We start from the raw sequence: 17,911 nt of genomic DNA on the forward strand, positions 1-17,911 counted from the left end.
TATTCATCTTTTTTAAATTTTGCAGTTGAGAGAGTGTAAATGTATACACAAACTGGAATCTCATTTTACTTGAAAGTATGTAAATATATTTTGTTTGTAATTATTACTCGTATATTGTAAACATTCAAACTTTTTTTAACAAACAGTATTAAATGCAATAGAACCACGTTTCTGGAGAAGACTGCAAACTACACCCTTGAAATTTGTTAGAGAGTTGTCCTGTAACTGTTGATCAAATTTCTAAAACAAACAATACAAATTATTTTAACAACGAATTCCGTAAAAAAATTGTATAACAAAAATTAAACTTACGCCATCATAGATAATAGTTGGAACAAAAGAAGGAGCATATAACTGAGTTATTTTTTCGGCTTCCAACTGCAAAAGTGTTCCAAGTTCTGTATTCATACATTCCTTAATATCCCCTGATAGACCAACTGATTGAGCACAATATTGGTTAGAAGATTCATATTGACCACTCATTTGGCAAACGACAAATTTAACTTGAGTCTCTTGATCGGTGGTTTCATGTAGAACACATGATTGCATACGATTGCCTTCACATTCAGCTGGACCATGTTGACAGAAGAACTGAGCTCCATCATTTACGCTCTATAAATTTATGAAAATTAATGAAATCAATTGCGACGAACATTTTTATAAAAAAAAAATTGATTAAAATATATATACCTCTGATTTTCCAAATGGCACTAATGTTACATCGATAACATCTTTTAATGAATCATAATTGGGTCCTAATTGGTTTTTCATAAAACGAATACTGTCAGGACAAAGTGATTCATATAAGACTAAAACGTTAATCTAAAAGTAAAGTGTAAAATAAATACATAATGTACATAATATTAAATATTTAAATTAATTTTTGGTTTTTTAGCAAAAGTTTTTGATTAGTTTAGAAATTAAATGTAAAATTCAATATTCAATAGGAACAGTTGGCTAAAATTTATAAGCTTGTTCTAGTACAAAAATTGTAAAGAGGGTTATTGGGATTCTAAGACCAGCTACAATAAATGTCTTACATTTGTAAATCCAATATGAGATTTAATTTAATACAGATTAAAGTATTCAAAAACAAGGATTTTCTGTTAAATATTATATTTTAGTTTATTATACTTATTTTTGCTTTTTTTTTACTGGCTCTTTTATTTTTAACCCTGAAACCTTACACAAGAAAATTTATTTCTGTTTTAAAATGGCTTCCATTGTCGTTAACGTTTTTAATACACAGTTTGATTTAATCTTAGTAATCTTAGTAATCTTGTATTAATTAAAAAGAAGACTCAAAAAACTTAAAAATAAGACGAGTATTTAAATTTAATTCTTACCAAGATTAAGCTATAAATAAGGTGTCTAGAAATTAGTTTTTAGTTCAGGTGTTATATTAATACTTTTGATCACATTTTAATGTTTTTTTTTTTATTAAAAATAAGGGATTTAGTATGCTTTTTGACTCAGTAAATTACTTAAATGGGTTTAGCGTTTTCAAACTAGCTAATACAAAAATTATTTAAAAACTGTAATAAAATCAAAATGAAGGGTCCAGGGGAAAACACAAGTCCATTTCATCTCGTGCCGTTTTTCATCTGGACACTTCAAAAATAAAAACAATTTTTTTTTATTGAAAAAAGCTAATTCCAAAGGTTGTCTTAAAATCTACGATACAATTTTTAACTGTGTAAGGATAAGCTACTTTTATTCTTTATCAGTTAAATTTTTCTCACAAATGCAATACTTGTCCCATCAACAAGCAAGATAGTTAATCAGATTATGAATTCCTAATAACTGATTAGTAAAAAGTTAAGTTTGTTTTTTATAATCAAAAATAATGGGATTTAAGTAGATTACAATTGATTAAAAGCTATATAAATTTAAAAACAATTTGAAGTAAAATATCTAATCTGAAATCAATAAAATTGGGTAGATAAAGTTATTAATCTGTTAGTAAAAAAATCGTATAAAATTCCACTTAAAAAAAATATAAAAATAAGCTACCCAACCTCTTCAAATGGGCTTTCAATCTAAGATAAACATTTCAGTGGATTTGAATCTTTTTAATTTACTTAAAAATTAATTGGTTATGTTTTGGAAAATTTAATGAATTTTGATGATTACAACATTTACAACAATTACTGTGATGTTTTTTTCTTTATTTTAATTTCATTAGAATCTTTCAGATTTAGCGATAGAGATTCTACAAGGTCTTTTGGTTATTTTTTTTTTAACGCTTTAATTCATACTGTGGAAGTGTGGAAATGGCACAGGCAACAAAGATCGCTAAATATGTAGATAAATACAGATTTTTATTGTTTAATTTATTTTATTTTGAAATGTTGTTCTAGAGAACTGATACAGTTTATGTATTGTTACATATCATGTAAATAACAAAAACGGTTCAGCCTTGATTTAACTACATTTAGTTAATAAGTTATGCTTGTCACATAACATAGTCTCTAGACTTCAACTGCTTCAGGTTATCAATTAATTGGAGAAATGATTTCAGATTTTTAAGTAATGTAAGAGTAAGTTAAATAAAATATATATTTTTATGCAATTTTGCTCTCCATGTCTTTATAATACGCATAGCAATGTTCACGTTAATTCAAATCAAGTTGTCTTAACAAATTTTACCTACAAGAAACTTAAAAAGTAGAGTTGGGCACTTTAGTTCATTTGAGTGATCGATCACTTTAGTTCAAATCACGATACTGAACTAGTTCATTTTAGTTCAATTTATTTTAATCACTCCGGTTTTGTTAGAATTAAAAAACAAAATTAGTTTGTTTATTATTATGTAAATTTATGTATAATTGACGCATTCTACATAATAAAACAAATACAACCTAAAAATAACAGAAACATACATATGTACATATTTTATTTTTAATTTTTAATTTCGTTCATACTTGTCGAGCTTTCTGATTCCTGACGAAAGTCTAGAAGAAGTTCGTTTTGCTTTCATTAAATCAAAATCATAGTACCTAATGCAAGGACCAAGGTGCTGCTTGTTTTTTGTTCTTGCTCAGAAATGAGAATAAGTGGTGCTTGAAGAAGAAACGCTGATACTGGCACAAGCACATGCGACCTTGTGCTTTTTGTGTTACATCTAGGTAAATCTTAAGGTAGATCAGAAGAACTGATTTCGCTCCACAAAGAATTGGATGCAATTTCATATGCACTTTGGTTTCTGAACCCCTATTCTTTAAACGTCTGTCGGGTTAAAAGGACGCTGTCGGCGTATAAGACAAGGACCAAATTTTGTAATGTCATATTACGACTGCTCTAGGTCGCTGTTTAGTTTGTTGAAAAAATTTTTTCGCTATTCGCGAACTAAATTGAACTAAGTTCACTAGTTCACCAAGATGAAGTAGTTCATTGAACTAGTTCGTTCGCGAACTACACAAGCCTATTAGAAAGGCATTTTTCCTTTTTTAAGAGCTAATCCTCAGAATTGTGTTCGAAAAATTGTTTCTTTTTTAATATACATAATGTATGTATATGTACAAACAAAAATTAAAAACGAAGAAAACATAATAAAAACAATAAAAATTATTTTTATTTTAAGTGGAGCGATTGAATAATAGGTACACATTTACATTTCTTATTGTTTTGTGAAATTAGAGGAAGTAGAGATTGTTTCCGTTTTTAATTATTGCAGGTCAATTTCATTTAAAACAAAATTACTCCGCAATGATTTCTGAAGACAATAATAATTGTTTTAATATTTTCATTTGGATTAAAAGATAAAATTTTTCATGAATGCAAAACTTGCACTCAAATTCTATATTTAATTGATTTAATTGATCTTTATGTAACAATTTTACTGCATTTATAATAATAAATACAATTGTAATGTGCATATTTATAACTACATAAATAACAAACAAAAAAGAATTAATTCACAATTTAAATTTTTGCTTTTGTCGAATATTTGACTACTTTTTTTTTCAACTATCACACTGCGGGTTGTTAAATGTATTATTGTTTTTAGAGGTTTTTGTTTTGTAATTAATAGTTTATTTAATGCATCTGTTTTAAGTGGTTCCCTAAAGGGCGAATTAAATTTTTTTTTGATACAAAATTAACGGTAAATGCCGTAAGTCCAAAATGGAAAACTTGTTTTTTTTTTTACAAACACGAAGAATTGTATTTCCTTTTTATTATCATACCAATTTTAAAACTAATTTAAAAATTATTTTTTTAAGTTTTAAGATCGAGTTGAATGGATTCGGTTTCAAGCACAAAAAAACATATAATTAACATAGTCCAAAATCACAGATTTTGTTATCTTATTTGGCTGTGATAGCCCAACAACATACCCAGTGTGTGGGTCCGTCCGGAGTATTCTGGATCTTTAAGAATATATTGGGTTCCTGTGGTTTTGGTAATGAAAAAAGAAGGGTGGAAGTGAAAAAGACAACCCAAAACTCGCCCGATGTTTTGGTTTTATTTTTCAAACTCCTTAAAACTATAATTCTAAGAGTTTCTGTTCACAGATTCACAAAAACTTAAGTTGCATAATTGTATTCTCAGTTGATGAATGAAGTTAATCATAAACATTTCTTTAAGTTATTCCATCTTTCAAAATATTTGGCATTTATGCCCCATTTACAAAAAAAAAATCACATATGACTCAATTCGATAGTATATACCTAAAACGCAGTGTGGCCAGAATATTTTGTAGGCAAGAAGTCGGTTTTGAAAAATCTTGGAGCAAAAAATAGCCCCTTGCAAAAATGATCCGAAAACGAAAACAATTTTCTTTTAATAATAACGAAGAAAAAATAACAAAAATAATAAAAAATTATGAGATTTTTGATTTTTTTAAATTTTCAGATAACTTTTGTTAAGCAGACTTCAAGTATAATTTTATTTGTATTTCATTTTGTCAACATATTCTGGTTTTCATGCTCATAGACATGTGTGCAATTAAATTTGCAATACATAAAAATGAAAAATATATGCAAATTGGTTGTCTCGGTTTGATTTTTTTTATAAAATATTTTAAAGGAGCCTTAAATCGCCATGTTCAAAATTAAAAGAGCCAAATTCCGATAAATCAGAAATTAAAATTTTAAGGAGCGAGTGAAATATTCAAGAAGCCTCTTTGGCGATAAATAGTCGGCTCTGGCAACACTGCCTAAAAGTTCAAAAATTCGATTTGGGTTTTATGTAGATATGTCTCTCATGGGACAATAATTCGAAAAATCAAATTTTGTTGCAATGTCCCTATGTCTTAAAACAAGGTATATCACATTTGCGGTGCATAAACGTCGGGGCAAATATGGGACTGGGACGCTATGCTACCCATTGCAACTTCGTGTTGGTGGGATTATTAGTTAAAATTTGAATGTGAATTTAATCACACATCTGCATTAAAAATAAAACTGCAAAAGTGAAATAATCCCGAACCGGCTTAATTTCACGCTGTCATGGTGAAATAGGACCGAACGTCAAAATTTAGGGTTATTTGTATTTCACTTTCGTAAAGTGAAATAAGGCGGAATTTTGAAATTTTGCGTTATTTCACGACACCGAATAATATTTTTTTTTTTTAATTTTTATTATTTTTACTTTGCTATATACCAAGTCACATTAGATTGCATCTATTTAAAAGAAGTTATTTCTACCATTAAATGTTTTTCACTTCGCATGTTCCTAAATTTTGTTTAAATGCAAATTTTTAAACAAGAATTAGGTCAGTCTTAACAAAAAAGAGAAAATTAAGAATATTTTTTGTGGTGAATAAACCAATCGAACCGAACTGTTTATTATACCCAATTTAAATATTTTTTTGTTTTGTTTTGGCGCCAACTCATCGTTATTGTTAGCACAGCTTGAATCAATCGACGTCAACGTTTTTGCATTTTTTTTTCTGAGTTAAAAGTTTACCTTTTCTTCTACAGCACTGGTAATTGAAATAGTTGCACTGGCAATCAAAACAAGAATAAATTTAATTGAAAACATTTTACTCGATCAGTTAACTTTTGGGAATATCAAAAAAAATCTACGAGCTCTCCTGAAGGCACTTTTGGTTTCCTCCAACAACTTAATGCAACTGGCTCAAACTACTCAGCAAATACCAATATTTTCCCAATAAATTCGTCGACCAAAAATTTATTGATACGTACTGCCACAGAGAGAGAGCCACACCATCAACACAGCACCAAGACCTGTCAATGGATTTTAATGTTAAAACTTTTTTGCCAATCTTTCTGTTTCTTTTGTACTAAATTTTAAGTTTTTGTGACTTGTTTTGAATTGATATACCTATTAAACAAATATATGCGTACAGGTGCGGATCTGTAATGTTATACAAAAAGAGGTGATAATTTGAATGAGCTCTTAACGTAAATTTAATTAGCAAATCTATTTTGGATGTGATAGTATATTTTGAAGTTCAGATTTGGAGTTGTTTGTGCAAAAATACATTCTCAAAAACCACATATTTTAACGTTCTAAATATGTATATATAATATATGTATCAATTTTTTTTTCAAAATTTAGTATTGCTCAAAAACTACTAGACGTGGTAAAAAAAAAATTAGTTTACAGAATATCGGTGCCAATCTTCTAGAAAATCATCGAAAATTGATTGCCTTCGAGGTTACTCGAATCTCGAACTGAACGAAAGTCTAAGAAGTAAAATAGACTGAAAACACCTTAAATGTAGGAGAAATAGAGGCATGTAGGTTTAAATCCTAGGTCAGACTATACTGGAGGAATGCTGCTCAACGTACTGTACGAAAGGAACCAATCGGCAGCAAATCTCCGTTATAGTAAGGTCTAATATTAATACCGCAAAATTTTAAACGATTTAGTAAATTGCTAAAGCCATTTAGTAAGTTACTAAGTTAAAATCCGTATGCTTTTTGGCTTAGTAACTTACTAAAATGGCTTTAGCAATTTACCTAATTGTTTAAAATTTTGAGCTAATACCTAACTCTGTTAAAACTTCAGAAAATATTTTTGAATTTAAAAGAAAAATTTTGATTTATATCCGTTTAAATATTCATTAATATTATGTAAAAGTGTTAAAAAGAGCAAAAATGTAATTTACTTTAAGAAAATTTGTAAAATTGTAAATATTTTCCATTAATGGCACAAGTTGCTAAATAAAACTCAACAAACAAACAAACCTTTAAATTCTCTTCTCGATTGTTCAAGATTTCTTCAGCATTTCCCCCAATTTCGTTCGCCTCGAGTATTTTTACAAGGAGATCATTTTTCGAAGACTTCAAATACGATTTTTAACGTTTTTCGGTACACCTGCCAGTTGGTTCTGTGATTAAGTGCCTTTTGTCCATTAGGTGTCAATTTATTTAAATTATGCTGTTTAAATTGTTTCATGTTTGAGGCGAATTTTTAGAGGCTCCGATTGGTCAGAACCAAATGTCACCTAAATGTTATCTATCTTTTTATGACATCTGACCAATCAGAGCCTCTAAAAATTCAGAACTTAAGTTCAGGTGGCTTTCTTTGAAAGTGGGGATTGTCTTTATTGCACTTTCTTGTATTGTACATTATGTTTAATCGTGTAATAGTACAAACAACACAATTATGTCAAATGAATTAGTTTCGTTAAGTTTGGTTTAAAAACTTCTTACATTTTTTAGCGGGATTTAGTCCATTTCCGGTTTTGTATTTAATAATTCATAGACTCATTCAAAAATCTGAAAAAAGTAAAGAAGAGGACGATTTCACCTAATGTCACCTCCTCAACTCCCGTCTCTGTTCGGTCAGTTTTTTTTTTTTCTCAAAAAGTCTCAACTTGATTTAACAGGGTAGCATTCCAAGATAAATGTCAATGGTAAATGTATTTCTTTGTATAAAAAGTGTTAATTGTTGATTATATTGTTCAAATTTGGGAAATACATTTCGGTGAGGTAGTTCTGGAATAATTTATTTAGTAGGTACGAATTTTATGATGTTAGGTAACTTACTAGGGGCAACTTTGAATTTTTATTACCTTTTCATATGAAAAAGGCTGACGGTAGTCATTTTTGATTGTTTTTTAGAATGTCAATTAATTTTTTTCGCAGCGAAAAAATAAAATGGTGGTAAATTGCAAATTTGTAGATCTGAAGATATAAAAATTAGTAAAAGTAAACAATATTAGAATACTTCACAAAAATTTTCTAGAATAGGTACAAAACTGTCAAAAATTCTGGAGTAAAACTTTATTTAACAATGTCTAGGTCTAGCTATGTAGATGATTTGAGTATCACCCTGTATTAAAGGCAACCTAAACGAATTTATTTATAAAATTTATTTTCGAATACAATTTGTATGCACCTCAAAGAAAGGCCCTGGTGCCATAGTGCCATGCGTATGCAGCTTTTCCATATTTATTTCTTTGAATATATACCTACCTAGGTAGCTAAGAATCTCACAGCACGGCTCACATCTTTATCAAGTGGGCAGATAAGGTATTTTAACAGGCACGTTCATTTAATATAAATCTATAACAATTTTAATACAGGTATAGGACACGCATGTGTTCATATACAAACCGATAAATTGTATTTAAAAAAATGTATGTTTTTATTATAAGCTCGCACATGGAATGGAAATGCATTCCATGCTCTGGAGTTGTTATTTAATCGGTCGCCTGTTTGACCAGTTTTCATTTTTTAACTTGTGGTTACTTTCAGATGTTTGTTTGGTCTTTTATGTCAAGTTGTTTTATTTATAAAACCAATAACCAAATAAATGGTGTAAAACTAATTTATACTATTTAAGGCTCTTGTATGGAAGAGGTTTTCTTTAAATCATTGTTTTGTTTTATCGAAGTATAGTTTTTTGGTATACATATAGGTAGTTGTAAATTTAAAGGCCAAGAAAACAGTAAAAGGAAGTTGCAATAAAAGGAAGTTGTATTAAATAGAAGTTACATGGGTAGCGTATTCATAGGTCAGGTTTATAAAATATGTTCATTATATCTTACATGTCCCAATATTTAATTGTGGGTATTTGGATGGTAAGTGTTTCATACAAAGGTTCTTTTGGATCAAAAAGATGTCTTTTAGAGAAGCGACAAACATACTTTTATTTGACAAGTTTTAAATTCACAGCAGCACAAGTGGAAGTTCTTCGTAAAAAACATGATCGCAGCGCATTTTTATGTCGATGGTGTGATTGTGATTAAGCTTTTTAGTGAGGCGGATTAGCATTAAAAAAGAGTTCAATCGTGCACTTTGTGATAAAAGCATGAAATTAACATCGTTGGTAGAACTCAATATAAGAGTTTTTTTGAGATAATGGGCCACCTTGTATTCCATCCGGAAGGGTAGATACAAGACTTTTTCAGTGTTGCACTCGATTTGTTACATATATAGTATAGGCAATGAAACATTTTTAGTAATATGATACATGATTTCGAGGTGTTTTCTAACGCCCGATCGAATAAAATCAATACCAAAATATCTCGACCATCATGTAAAAAGTTATTGGACTCTTTGTGAATTGTCTTTTACTCAAAGAGCTAGAGTCAGAATATTACCAAGTACTCCATGAAAAAAAGTGGTAGGTTGATAAAATTTTGTGTGGACGTTTCATATATGTAGGTACCATAGAAAAAATTATAAAATATGTCCACGAAAAAATTTCAGGTCAAAGGGTGTTTTTTTCTAGCGAGAAAGAACACTTTTGAAATGGTACCATTGCACCACATGGAAAATTTATGAATTTTTTTGAACTGCATATATGTACAAGCCGTGTTTTATTGGTACTCAGTATTTTACTGAGTAAAAATTTTATGTTGTAAGCAACTACAATTGATTACTTTTATTTATTTATTAATAATCTTAATTGTTGAAGGGTCAAAAATGTATATAATCCAGTCAAATAAGGGTTTAACCTCGGAATGAATGTTAATAGAAATTTTTTTTGCTCAATATCTTCCTTTTGCCATTCTATAACATATCTCAAAAGTCTTCTAGAACTTATCGCGATTTCAAGGTCAAATCGCGAAATGGAGATTTTCAAAATTAGCACATAAATGATGCATGATTTCAAGGTATTTTTTAATGCTGATTCCAAAAAATCTAAAATCAATGCAATCTGACGTCTCTGAAAAAAGTTATACCTGTTTTTCATCTTTCAACCCATATTATTATAACAGTTGCTAACTTACTACCGAAAAACCCTTAAAAGTAATGGTAGCGGAATCATATTTTTTCATATCCATTATCATTAAGAATCAAAACAATGCAATGCAAAAAAAAAACATTTATATCTATGACAAAATGGTATTTTTTGAGAAAAGGGGAAATTATAGGATGTGCACTAAAAAACATCCTAGTAAAATCTTGGAATTTGTGCTAATAGGCTAATTTTTTTGTTTCTATCTTTGTTTGGATATTCTATAACTTATGTCAAAAATCTAAAAAAATCTCATGTCCGCAAGTTCTAATTTTCCAGGTTAAACTAAGTTAGGTGCAGATTTAAAAAAAAATAATAAGAAAACTTTAGATTGTTATATGTATACCAACATAACCCATATCATTTCAAGGTATTTTTTAACGCTGATTCCAACAAAACCCACAAACAAACCAATATGACCATCCCTGAAAAGTAATGTACCTTATTCATGTTGATCTGACACAAATATCTGAAGAGTAGTTTTTCAATTTTTTCAAATCTGCACCTTATCTTCAAACCAAGAAAATTAAGACTTGCGGACATGAGATTTTTTTAGATTTTTGAGGGTAGTTAAAGAATATCCAAACAAAGATTAAAATGAAAAAATTAGCCTATTAGCACTTATTCCTAGGATGAACAAGAATCTTCTTTAGTGCATATCCTAAAATTTGCCCCTCCATCAAAAAATACCATTATTTCGTAGGTATATATATTGTTTGTAATGGATTGTTTTGATTTTTAATAATGATGGATTCTAAAATCTTCATGCAAAATTTGGTTAATCTACCATAACTTTTAGGGGTTTTTCGGCAGTAAGTTTGCAACTGTTATAATAATATGAGTTGACAGATGAAAAACAGGTATAACTTTTTTCAGAGACGTCAGATTGTCTTGATTTTAGATTAAAATATACCTTGAAATCATGTATCATAAGTGTGTATAATACCATAGCCTATTTTTGCTAATTTTGAAAATCTCAATTTCGCGATTTGACCTTAAAATCGCGTTAAGCGGACATGAGATTTTTCTAGACTTTTGAGATATGTTATAGAATGGCAAAAGGAAGATATTGAGCAAAAAAAATTTCTACTAACATTCATTCCGAGATTTACCCTTTTTTTCTCCTTATTTGACTGTATTAATAAGTTTAGAAAAAAATTGTCTCTATAAACCAACAAATAAAAAACTTTTGTTTATCCTTAGCAATCTTTTGTTGTTGTTTCCCTTGTAAAATTTTACTGAGCTAAGTACTGAGTTACCAATAAAACACGGCTATATTTTATACATCCTATAAAAATAAAAAAAAAAAAAGAATTATATTTACCATGGAATTTTTTTATTTTTTTATTTTTTTATTGAATTTTCATACAAATAAATGTTTTGAAGGAGTGAGGTGCAAAAGTAAAAGTATGAAAAATAATTTTGCAGTTTGTGATAAATTGATCAAATTAATAGGATTGTTAATACAATATGTAACCCTCATTTACGGCCATTTATTCACTAGTTTAAAAAATACATGTAAACAATGTCAAAAATAAATCCAATTCCATGATATTCACTACTAAAATCCAATCTTAAATCTAATTTTTTGAATCCAATCTCGTTAAATCCAAACAAATTTAAACTGCTATCTGGAGGTCTGTTTAACTATATAAATCTAAATGTAAAATTCATTTTCACAGTGTTCAGTTGCTATGTCAAGTATTTTGGGAAGGAAAAATAAAGATAAATGCAAATTATACAAAATTTATTGAATAATCACATATTTTTTTTTTTAGTGAATAATATGAACAAAAAATTAAATTCTTGGATTCATGAAATTCAGATTTAATGAATTGGATTTAAAATTAACTTTAATCCAAACTAAATCCAGAGTGAATAATATGGCCGTAAGTGTTCTTTATTTTCCCTCCCGTAAGCGGAGGGAGATATATCACCCTCTCACCCCTATAAAAAATGCATTGTAAAGAGTCCCATAGGCCCTCCCTCCATCTGACTATTTAAATAGTCACAAAAATAACTAATTTTATAGTAAAGCCTAGTACGCAGCTGAAGTGAAACGAAAAATCTTGGTTTCCAAAATCAACAGCGAATATGTTAATGAAAAAAAACCATCGCGTATTTTAGCAAAGTAAAAATAATAAAAATACAGCTTTAGCCTAAAGGAAATAAACTAGGTAATGTCGAATTCCTTTGAACAAAAAAAAAAAAAATCGAATTAAAATCGATCAAAATGCGTTTTACGTGTCGTCAGCAGTGTTTCCATCATGTTTGACAGAATAAAAAATTTTTTTAAAGGAATTCGACATATTGCACTCTGTCAAAATTCTGTATACCTACAGCTGGATTTAGATTCTATTCTTATCTGATTTTTGTAATACATCATGTAAACTCCAACTGCGGATACGGATAGCAATGTCCAAAATAAAACACAGCGAATGTAGTTAGGGTCAATGATGGTAAATGTAAACAGGGGTAAATGAGAACATGGCTCATAACCATAAACAAAAAATACCAAGACTGGAAACTTTCGTACGTCTTTCCCTCCAAAACCCTTTTGTGTACAGTGTTGTCTGTGAATATATGTGAAAGCCACCACGTTGGTAAATGACGTTACACGCACACATTTATAGATTCACGACATTCACCACACATCGGACACGAACACAACGATAGGTTCACGAAATTCACCACACCTCGCAGCTTGTAGGCAAACGTCAGTTGACCGCCGAGTTTCCAGTCTTGGTATTTTTTGTTTATGCTCATAACAAGCTTCAGTTAAATCTCTTTGACGCATACATAAGTACAAATAGCGGACGCATGTATCCTTTAACTTATACGTCAAACTTATGCCTGCCAAGAGAGAATTCATTCGACGAGCGTATTTTCCATGGACAAACTATACCAAGACTGGAAAATTTCGTACGTCTTACCCCCCAAAACCCTTTTGAGAACAGTGTCGTCTGTGAATATATGTGAAAGCCACCACGTTGGTAAATGACGTTAACACGCACACACCCTTCAAGCAAGAAAACGAAGTTCAGAAAAGACACTCCGACCTCCGACCGAGAAAAACGGGGTTGCACTCACACACTTGCAACTTTTTGTGTATGAGCACAAAGTCGAAGGAGAAATCGTGGTGAAAAAACCAATACATATAAAATCGGCTCCGCGGTGATTATAATTTCCATACTAATTTGAGCCGCCTTCGGACCCGTTTCTGAGCCAAAGTCGGACTCAGCTCCACCTGAGGCGGAGCAGATTCGGACCGAGGTCGGACTCGATTGCTTGAAGGGCATTTATAGATTCACGACATTCACCACACATCGATTGAGAACCATAAATCTGCAGTGCAGATTTTATCTGCAGCTGAAACTTAACCTTTCAAAGATGAAAAAGGATTACATTCCAAAAACTCCAGTAAAATGTCAATTAAATTAAAGTCAAGAAAGAGCTAAAAAATCATTTATTTGGCCAAAAACTAAAATTTTTCCTATTATTCAAATCTTCAAATCACTTGGAATTTTTTGTCATAAACGTTCTACTTTTTTCTTTCTTGACTTCTTGATTTCATTTTCTAAAATGCAAATTATAAGAAAACTCAGTACATTTTTTATTTTTATTGGAAAAAGCCCAACAATACAATAAAGCCACACTTCCAGGGAAGAAACAATTGATAAAAAAAAATTTCAGCGAGGAAAATTGCTCTCGAACCTCGAAGTAATTTTTTTTTTTATTTGAAATCAGTTCGCAAACTTTTTCCTAAATATTACGAAATCTGCATTGCAGATTTTTTCTCGTCGTTTTTGCAAATTTTTCCAAATATTTTCATGGCAACACTGACGAACACAACGATAGATTCACGACATTCACCACACCTCGAAGCTTGTAGGCAAACGTCATTAGACCGCTCAGTTTCCAGTCTTGGTTTGTTTGTTTATGGTTTTTTCTGTGAAAGATAATTTTTTAAAGTGCCAAACAAGTCGATTATCTTTCAGAAATATTAACGGCCAATTTCTTCACATGAGTCCTAAGTCAGTCTAGTACCCGGTCTAGCTAGACCAGGTCCTAGCACTAGTACTCGGTCCTAACGAAAAGTTAGGACCTGAGCATTTCTTCACATTTATAGGACCTGATCTAAAATTACAACGCAGTCCTAAGAATTAATTCGTATAAAACTGGTCTAACTGTCATTTTGACAATATTTTGATGTTTTAATTATTATATTATTTTGATAATTCAGCAAATTAAACAAAAGAAAATAGACAAAAAACGTTTAAAGGCTTGGCCACACCGGAGGGTACGCGGTAGAGGTACAGGTAACGGTACGGGTATTTGTATGGAAAAAATTCCAAACTGACACATCAACGTTCGGGTGTGGAATTTTTTTAATACAAATATCGTTGCCGCTACCCGTACCGCTACCGCGTACCCTCCGGTGTGGCCAAGCCTTAAATTTAGTGATATCACCATTCAGAAAATAATTTAAAAAAATTATAATGACGCAAGAAGACCTAACAAGAAAAAATGCAAATAAAAAAAAGTTAAAATTCAAGATTCAAGTTCTATCAAGAAGTGTCACCATCAAAAATGGGATGTCATGATCTATTAATTATGACGGTCGCCTGCCGGAAGAAGAATTATATTAAGTTAAGAAATAAAAAAAGATAGTTTGCGTTTAAGACGTTTGCACTTATATATATCAATAAAAATAACAGTTTTTAAAAGCGCAGTCTTTTTTTGTGTCATTATGTCTCATAGAAGTCATTGTTGCGAGTCGGGTTATTAACTATAACTTGAAGAAATAAAAGGCTCCGACTTTTTTGTTTAAAAAGTCTACCCACAACTTTTTGAATTTGTTTAAAAAGTCTACCCACAACTTTTTGAATTGCGGGATAGATGTCATTTTCCAGCTGTGAATCAAAAATTAAATCCATTTTCTTAAAAAAAAAAAAAAAATTTATATAAAAGGCACAATTTCTATAAAAATGCCAAAATCAGAATAAAAATCAATAAAAGCAAAAAGTATCTATTTGAAAAGTCACCAAATCTCGTAACTGCTAATTAAATTTTGAAATAAATACAAAAAATTCAACCAAATCATCGCTAGACTGTCGATTTTTAGGTTCTAACTTTTAAGAAGTCCTAAGTAAAAATCGGTACCAATTTGACAGTACTAGGCCTTAGTACTCGTGTGAAGAAATCACTTGGTACCGATTTGAGTCCTAACGATTGGTATAATAACCAGGTACTAGCAGATTTTGAGGAGCTAGCTAGTACCGAGTCCTAACTAGTACTCGGTCCTAAATTGACAGTTCTAGGGCTTAGTACTTGAGTGAAGAAATGAGTTGATACCGATTTGAGTACTAACTTTAGGACTAAGACCGGTTCTAGCGCTAGGACTCTGTGAAGAAATTGGCCGTAAATATTTTTGCAGATTATATTAAGGCAGTATAATATGCAAATACTTTTTGGTTTTGAATTTTGATGTAGATTCTATGTGAAACAAACAAATTTTAAAATACAGGACATTTATAAGGAAGAAAGAAATAACAAAAATATTGGATTACAGGACATTTATGTCGATTTGCATGTGTTTACATTTACCCCAGAATATTTTTCATAATGGGAAAATGTAAACAACGTATCAGGGGGTTAATGTTAACATATATTTTTGCTGAAATTATTGGTTTTAATAAAAATAAAGCATTTTTAGTCAATTACTATTGCTAAAGTGCCAAAGAGTCACATTTTAAAGTAGTCAACACATCATTTTCAGTGGATGATGTTGCAAAATCGGTCTTTGACGTAAAAAAACAAAAAATACCACGTTCAGAGCTGCTCAGGATGCATATTGGGTGCCTATATAAAGAATCAAAGGAAGAAAATAAAATCTTTTATTGGAATTTGAAAAAGTTTTTGTCAAATACCTTCTTGAACGTTTTTCAAGTCGTTATCCATATGATGAAGAGGAAATTCTAAATTTTAAACCACTGTTTACATTTACCCCAAAAAAAAAAAAACACAAACATGGTGGGGTATTTGTAAACATACCATATTTGACAGCAATTTAAACAATTTGGTCAATATTTGTTTATATTTGTGCCCATGATTATGAAAGTGGACTAAGTCACTTTTTGCAACGTTTGAAGAAAAACTTACATAATAATTTTCTTATAACGATTTAACTATATTTCTTTTATGAAATCAATAGAGGAGCAATAAAGAAGTTTATTTACTGCAATTTTGCTTTCAAATAAACTTTACCCCTTGAATAGTAATTATTTTTAGGCTAGATTTGATGCCATTTTTAGGAGTGACTTAGTCCACTTTCATAATTAAGGGCACATTTATAAAAAAGAATTGCCATCATTTCATATTTGCATTCGAAGATACCTGTCAAGTTGTGCCGTAAAAACATATTCAAATCTAAAGTCAAAAGAAAAAAAAGACATGACATTGGGCAGGTTCAGAAACGTTAGGGACTAAATATTTAGGTAATTTCTCGGTCTCTGATTGGTCAGCTGTCAAAAAAAATCCTTTCAATTTAGGTAATTTTATTGGAAAGCTGACTGGAAAGTTAGGCAAGAAAATTTTTACCTAAATATTTAGGAAAGTTTTTTTTGTCAACATGACAGCTGATTATTTTTAATTATAGAATTACGGTAACAGAATTAAATCTATTTGTATGAAAAACGAGTGAAAAGTGCATTATCGGTTGTAACTAATATTAAAGTGAATTGAAATTTGGTGTCTGCCCCATGCGCTCTGTAAAATTTTTAAGTAAATTTCGAAATTTGACAATAATGGCGTATCCAAACTAATTTAGTCAATTTGCTCAAATTTCCGTTCGGAAAATGACGTTGCCTAAATATCTAGTCCCTAATATTTCCTGAACGTGCCCATTGTTTACATTTACCCACATTGACCCTAAAAGCTGAAACACAATCACGCTTTAGGGCGTGGCTTCGTTGCGTTACGTTGAGAAATCCTCAAAGCGCGCTTCTGTCACTTTGACTTTGAACAGCTGATTGCAACATAAAATCTGCTGTCAAATAAAAAAAAACACAGTCACTCACAAAATTATTGGGCCAAGTCTTTATCTTGATTTAATTGTGGAAAAATGAAAAAGGATATTAATGTGTTTAAAAAATCCATAGAAATTTGTTTATTCTTTAATCCTATAGTTATAAAAACAAAACCAATCAAAATTATATTGTTTTTAACAATAAAACTCAGTCTAAAACATCATTAAATTTTTTTTGTTTTTAATACGTAAATTGTTTTGATTTAAAATATCTCGATGTCGTTTTTTTGTGCAAAATCTATATAGAGAAATTAAAAAACACACATAGTTTTGCAATATTTTATTTTTTTTTATTCACATTTGGCACAATAATAATGTGGGTGACTGTAACTATGTCTGTTAAATGTCAGAAAGCGAGCAAAAGTTCAGTCTGGTTGAACTTTTGCTCGCTTTCTTACGTTTCCTTACGTTTGTCAAAAAAAGCGTACGTAAGAAAAGCGTCATTGTGTGAGGATACACAGATTTCCTATAGTTGAACTTTTCGCAGTTGTCAAAATCGACGGCAAAGCGTGATTGTGTTTCAGCTTTAATACTTTTGATCAAAATTCCACCTTTTTAAATAATAACGGAAAACATACAAAACATTCAGCCAACAAAATTTATCCTCAAATGCACTCATTCAACTTACCAGCACACTACCTTACCACCGTTTTTGTTTTTTAC

The 17,911-nt window shown here is 30.2% G+C and overlaps 1 protein-coding gene across 1 annotated transcript; it reads right to left on the reverse strand.

The window, feature by feature from the left end:
* Positions 1 to 78: 78 nt before the first annotated feature.
* Positions 79 to 6,175, reverse strand: LOC129916553 (GILT-like protein 1). Its single transcript, XM_055996557.1, has 4 exons — positions 5,911 to 6,175; positions 691 to 822; positions 313 to 612; positions 79 to 240 (listed from the first exon to the last, which is right to left on the reverse strand). The coding sequence occupies exons 1-4, from the start codon at positions 5,983 to 5,985 to the stop codon at positions 136 to 138; spliced, it is 612 nt and encodes a 203-aa protein (XP_055852532.1). The 5' UTR covers positions 5,986 to 6,175; the 3' UTR covers positions 79 to 135.
* Between the last annotated feature and the right edge of the window lie 11,736 nt (positions 6,176 to 17,911).

Source organism: Episyrphus balteatus, chromosome 3 (genome assembly GCF_945859705.1).
Source record: "Episyrphus balteatus chromosome 3, idEpiBalt1.1, whole genome shotgun sequence".
Taxonomy (NCBI): domain Eukaryota; kingdom Metazoa; phylum Arthropoda; class Insecta; order Diptera; family Syrphidae; genus Episyrphus; species Episyrphus balteatus.

What these genes read in the sequence shown, in the direction of transcription:
- LOC129916553 (XM_055996557.1), bottom strand. Translation starts at nt 5,985, where the DNA reads ATGTTTTCAATTAAATTTATTCTTGTTTTGATTGCCAGTGCAACTATT. An exon ending in CCAGTGCTGTAGAAGAAAAG is followed by an intron (nt 823 to 5,910) that starts GTAAACTTTTAA and finishes CTTTACTTTTAG; the next exon opens with ATTAACGTTTTAGTCTTATA. An exon ending in TGCCATTTGGAAAATCAGAG is followed by an intron (nt 613 to 690) that starts GTATATATATTT and finishes ATAAATTTATAG; the next exon opens with AGCGTAAATGATGGAGCTCA.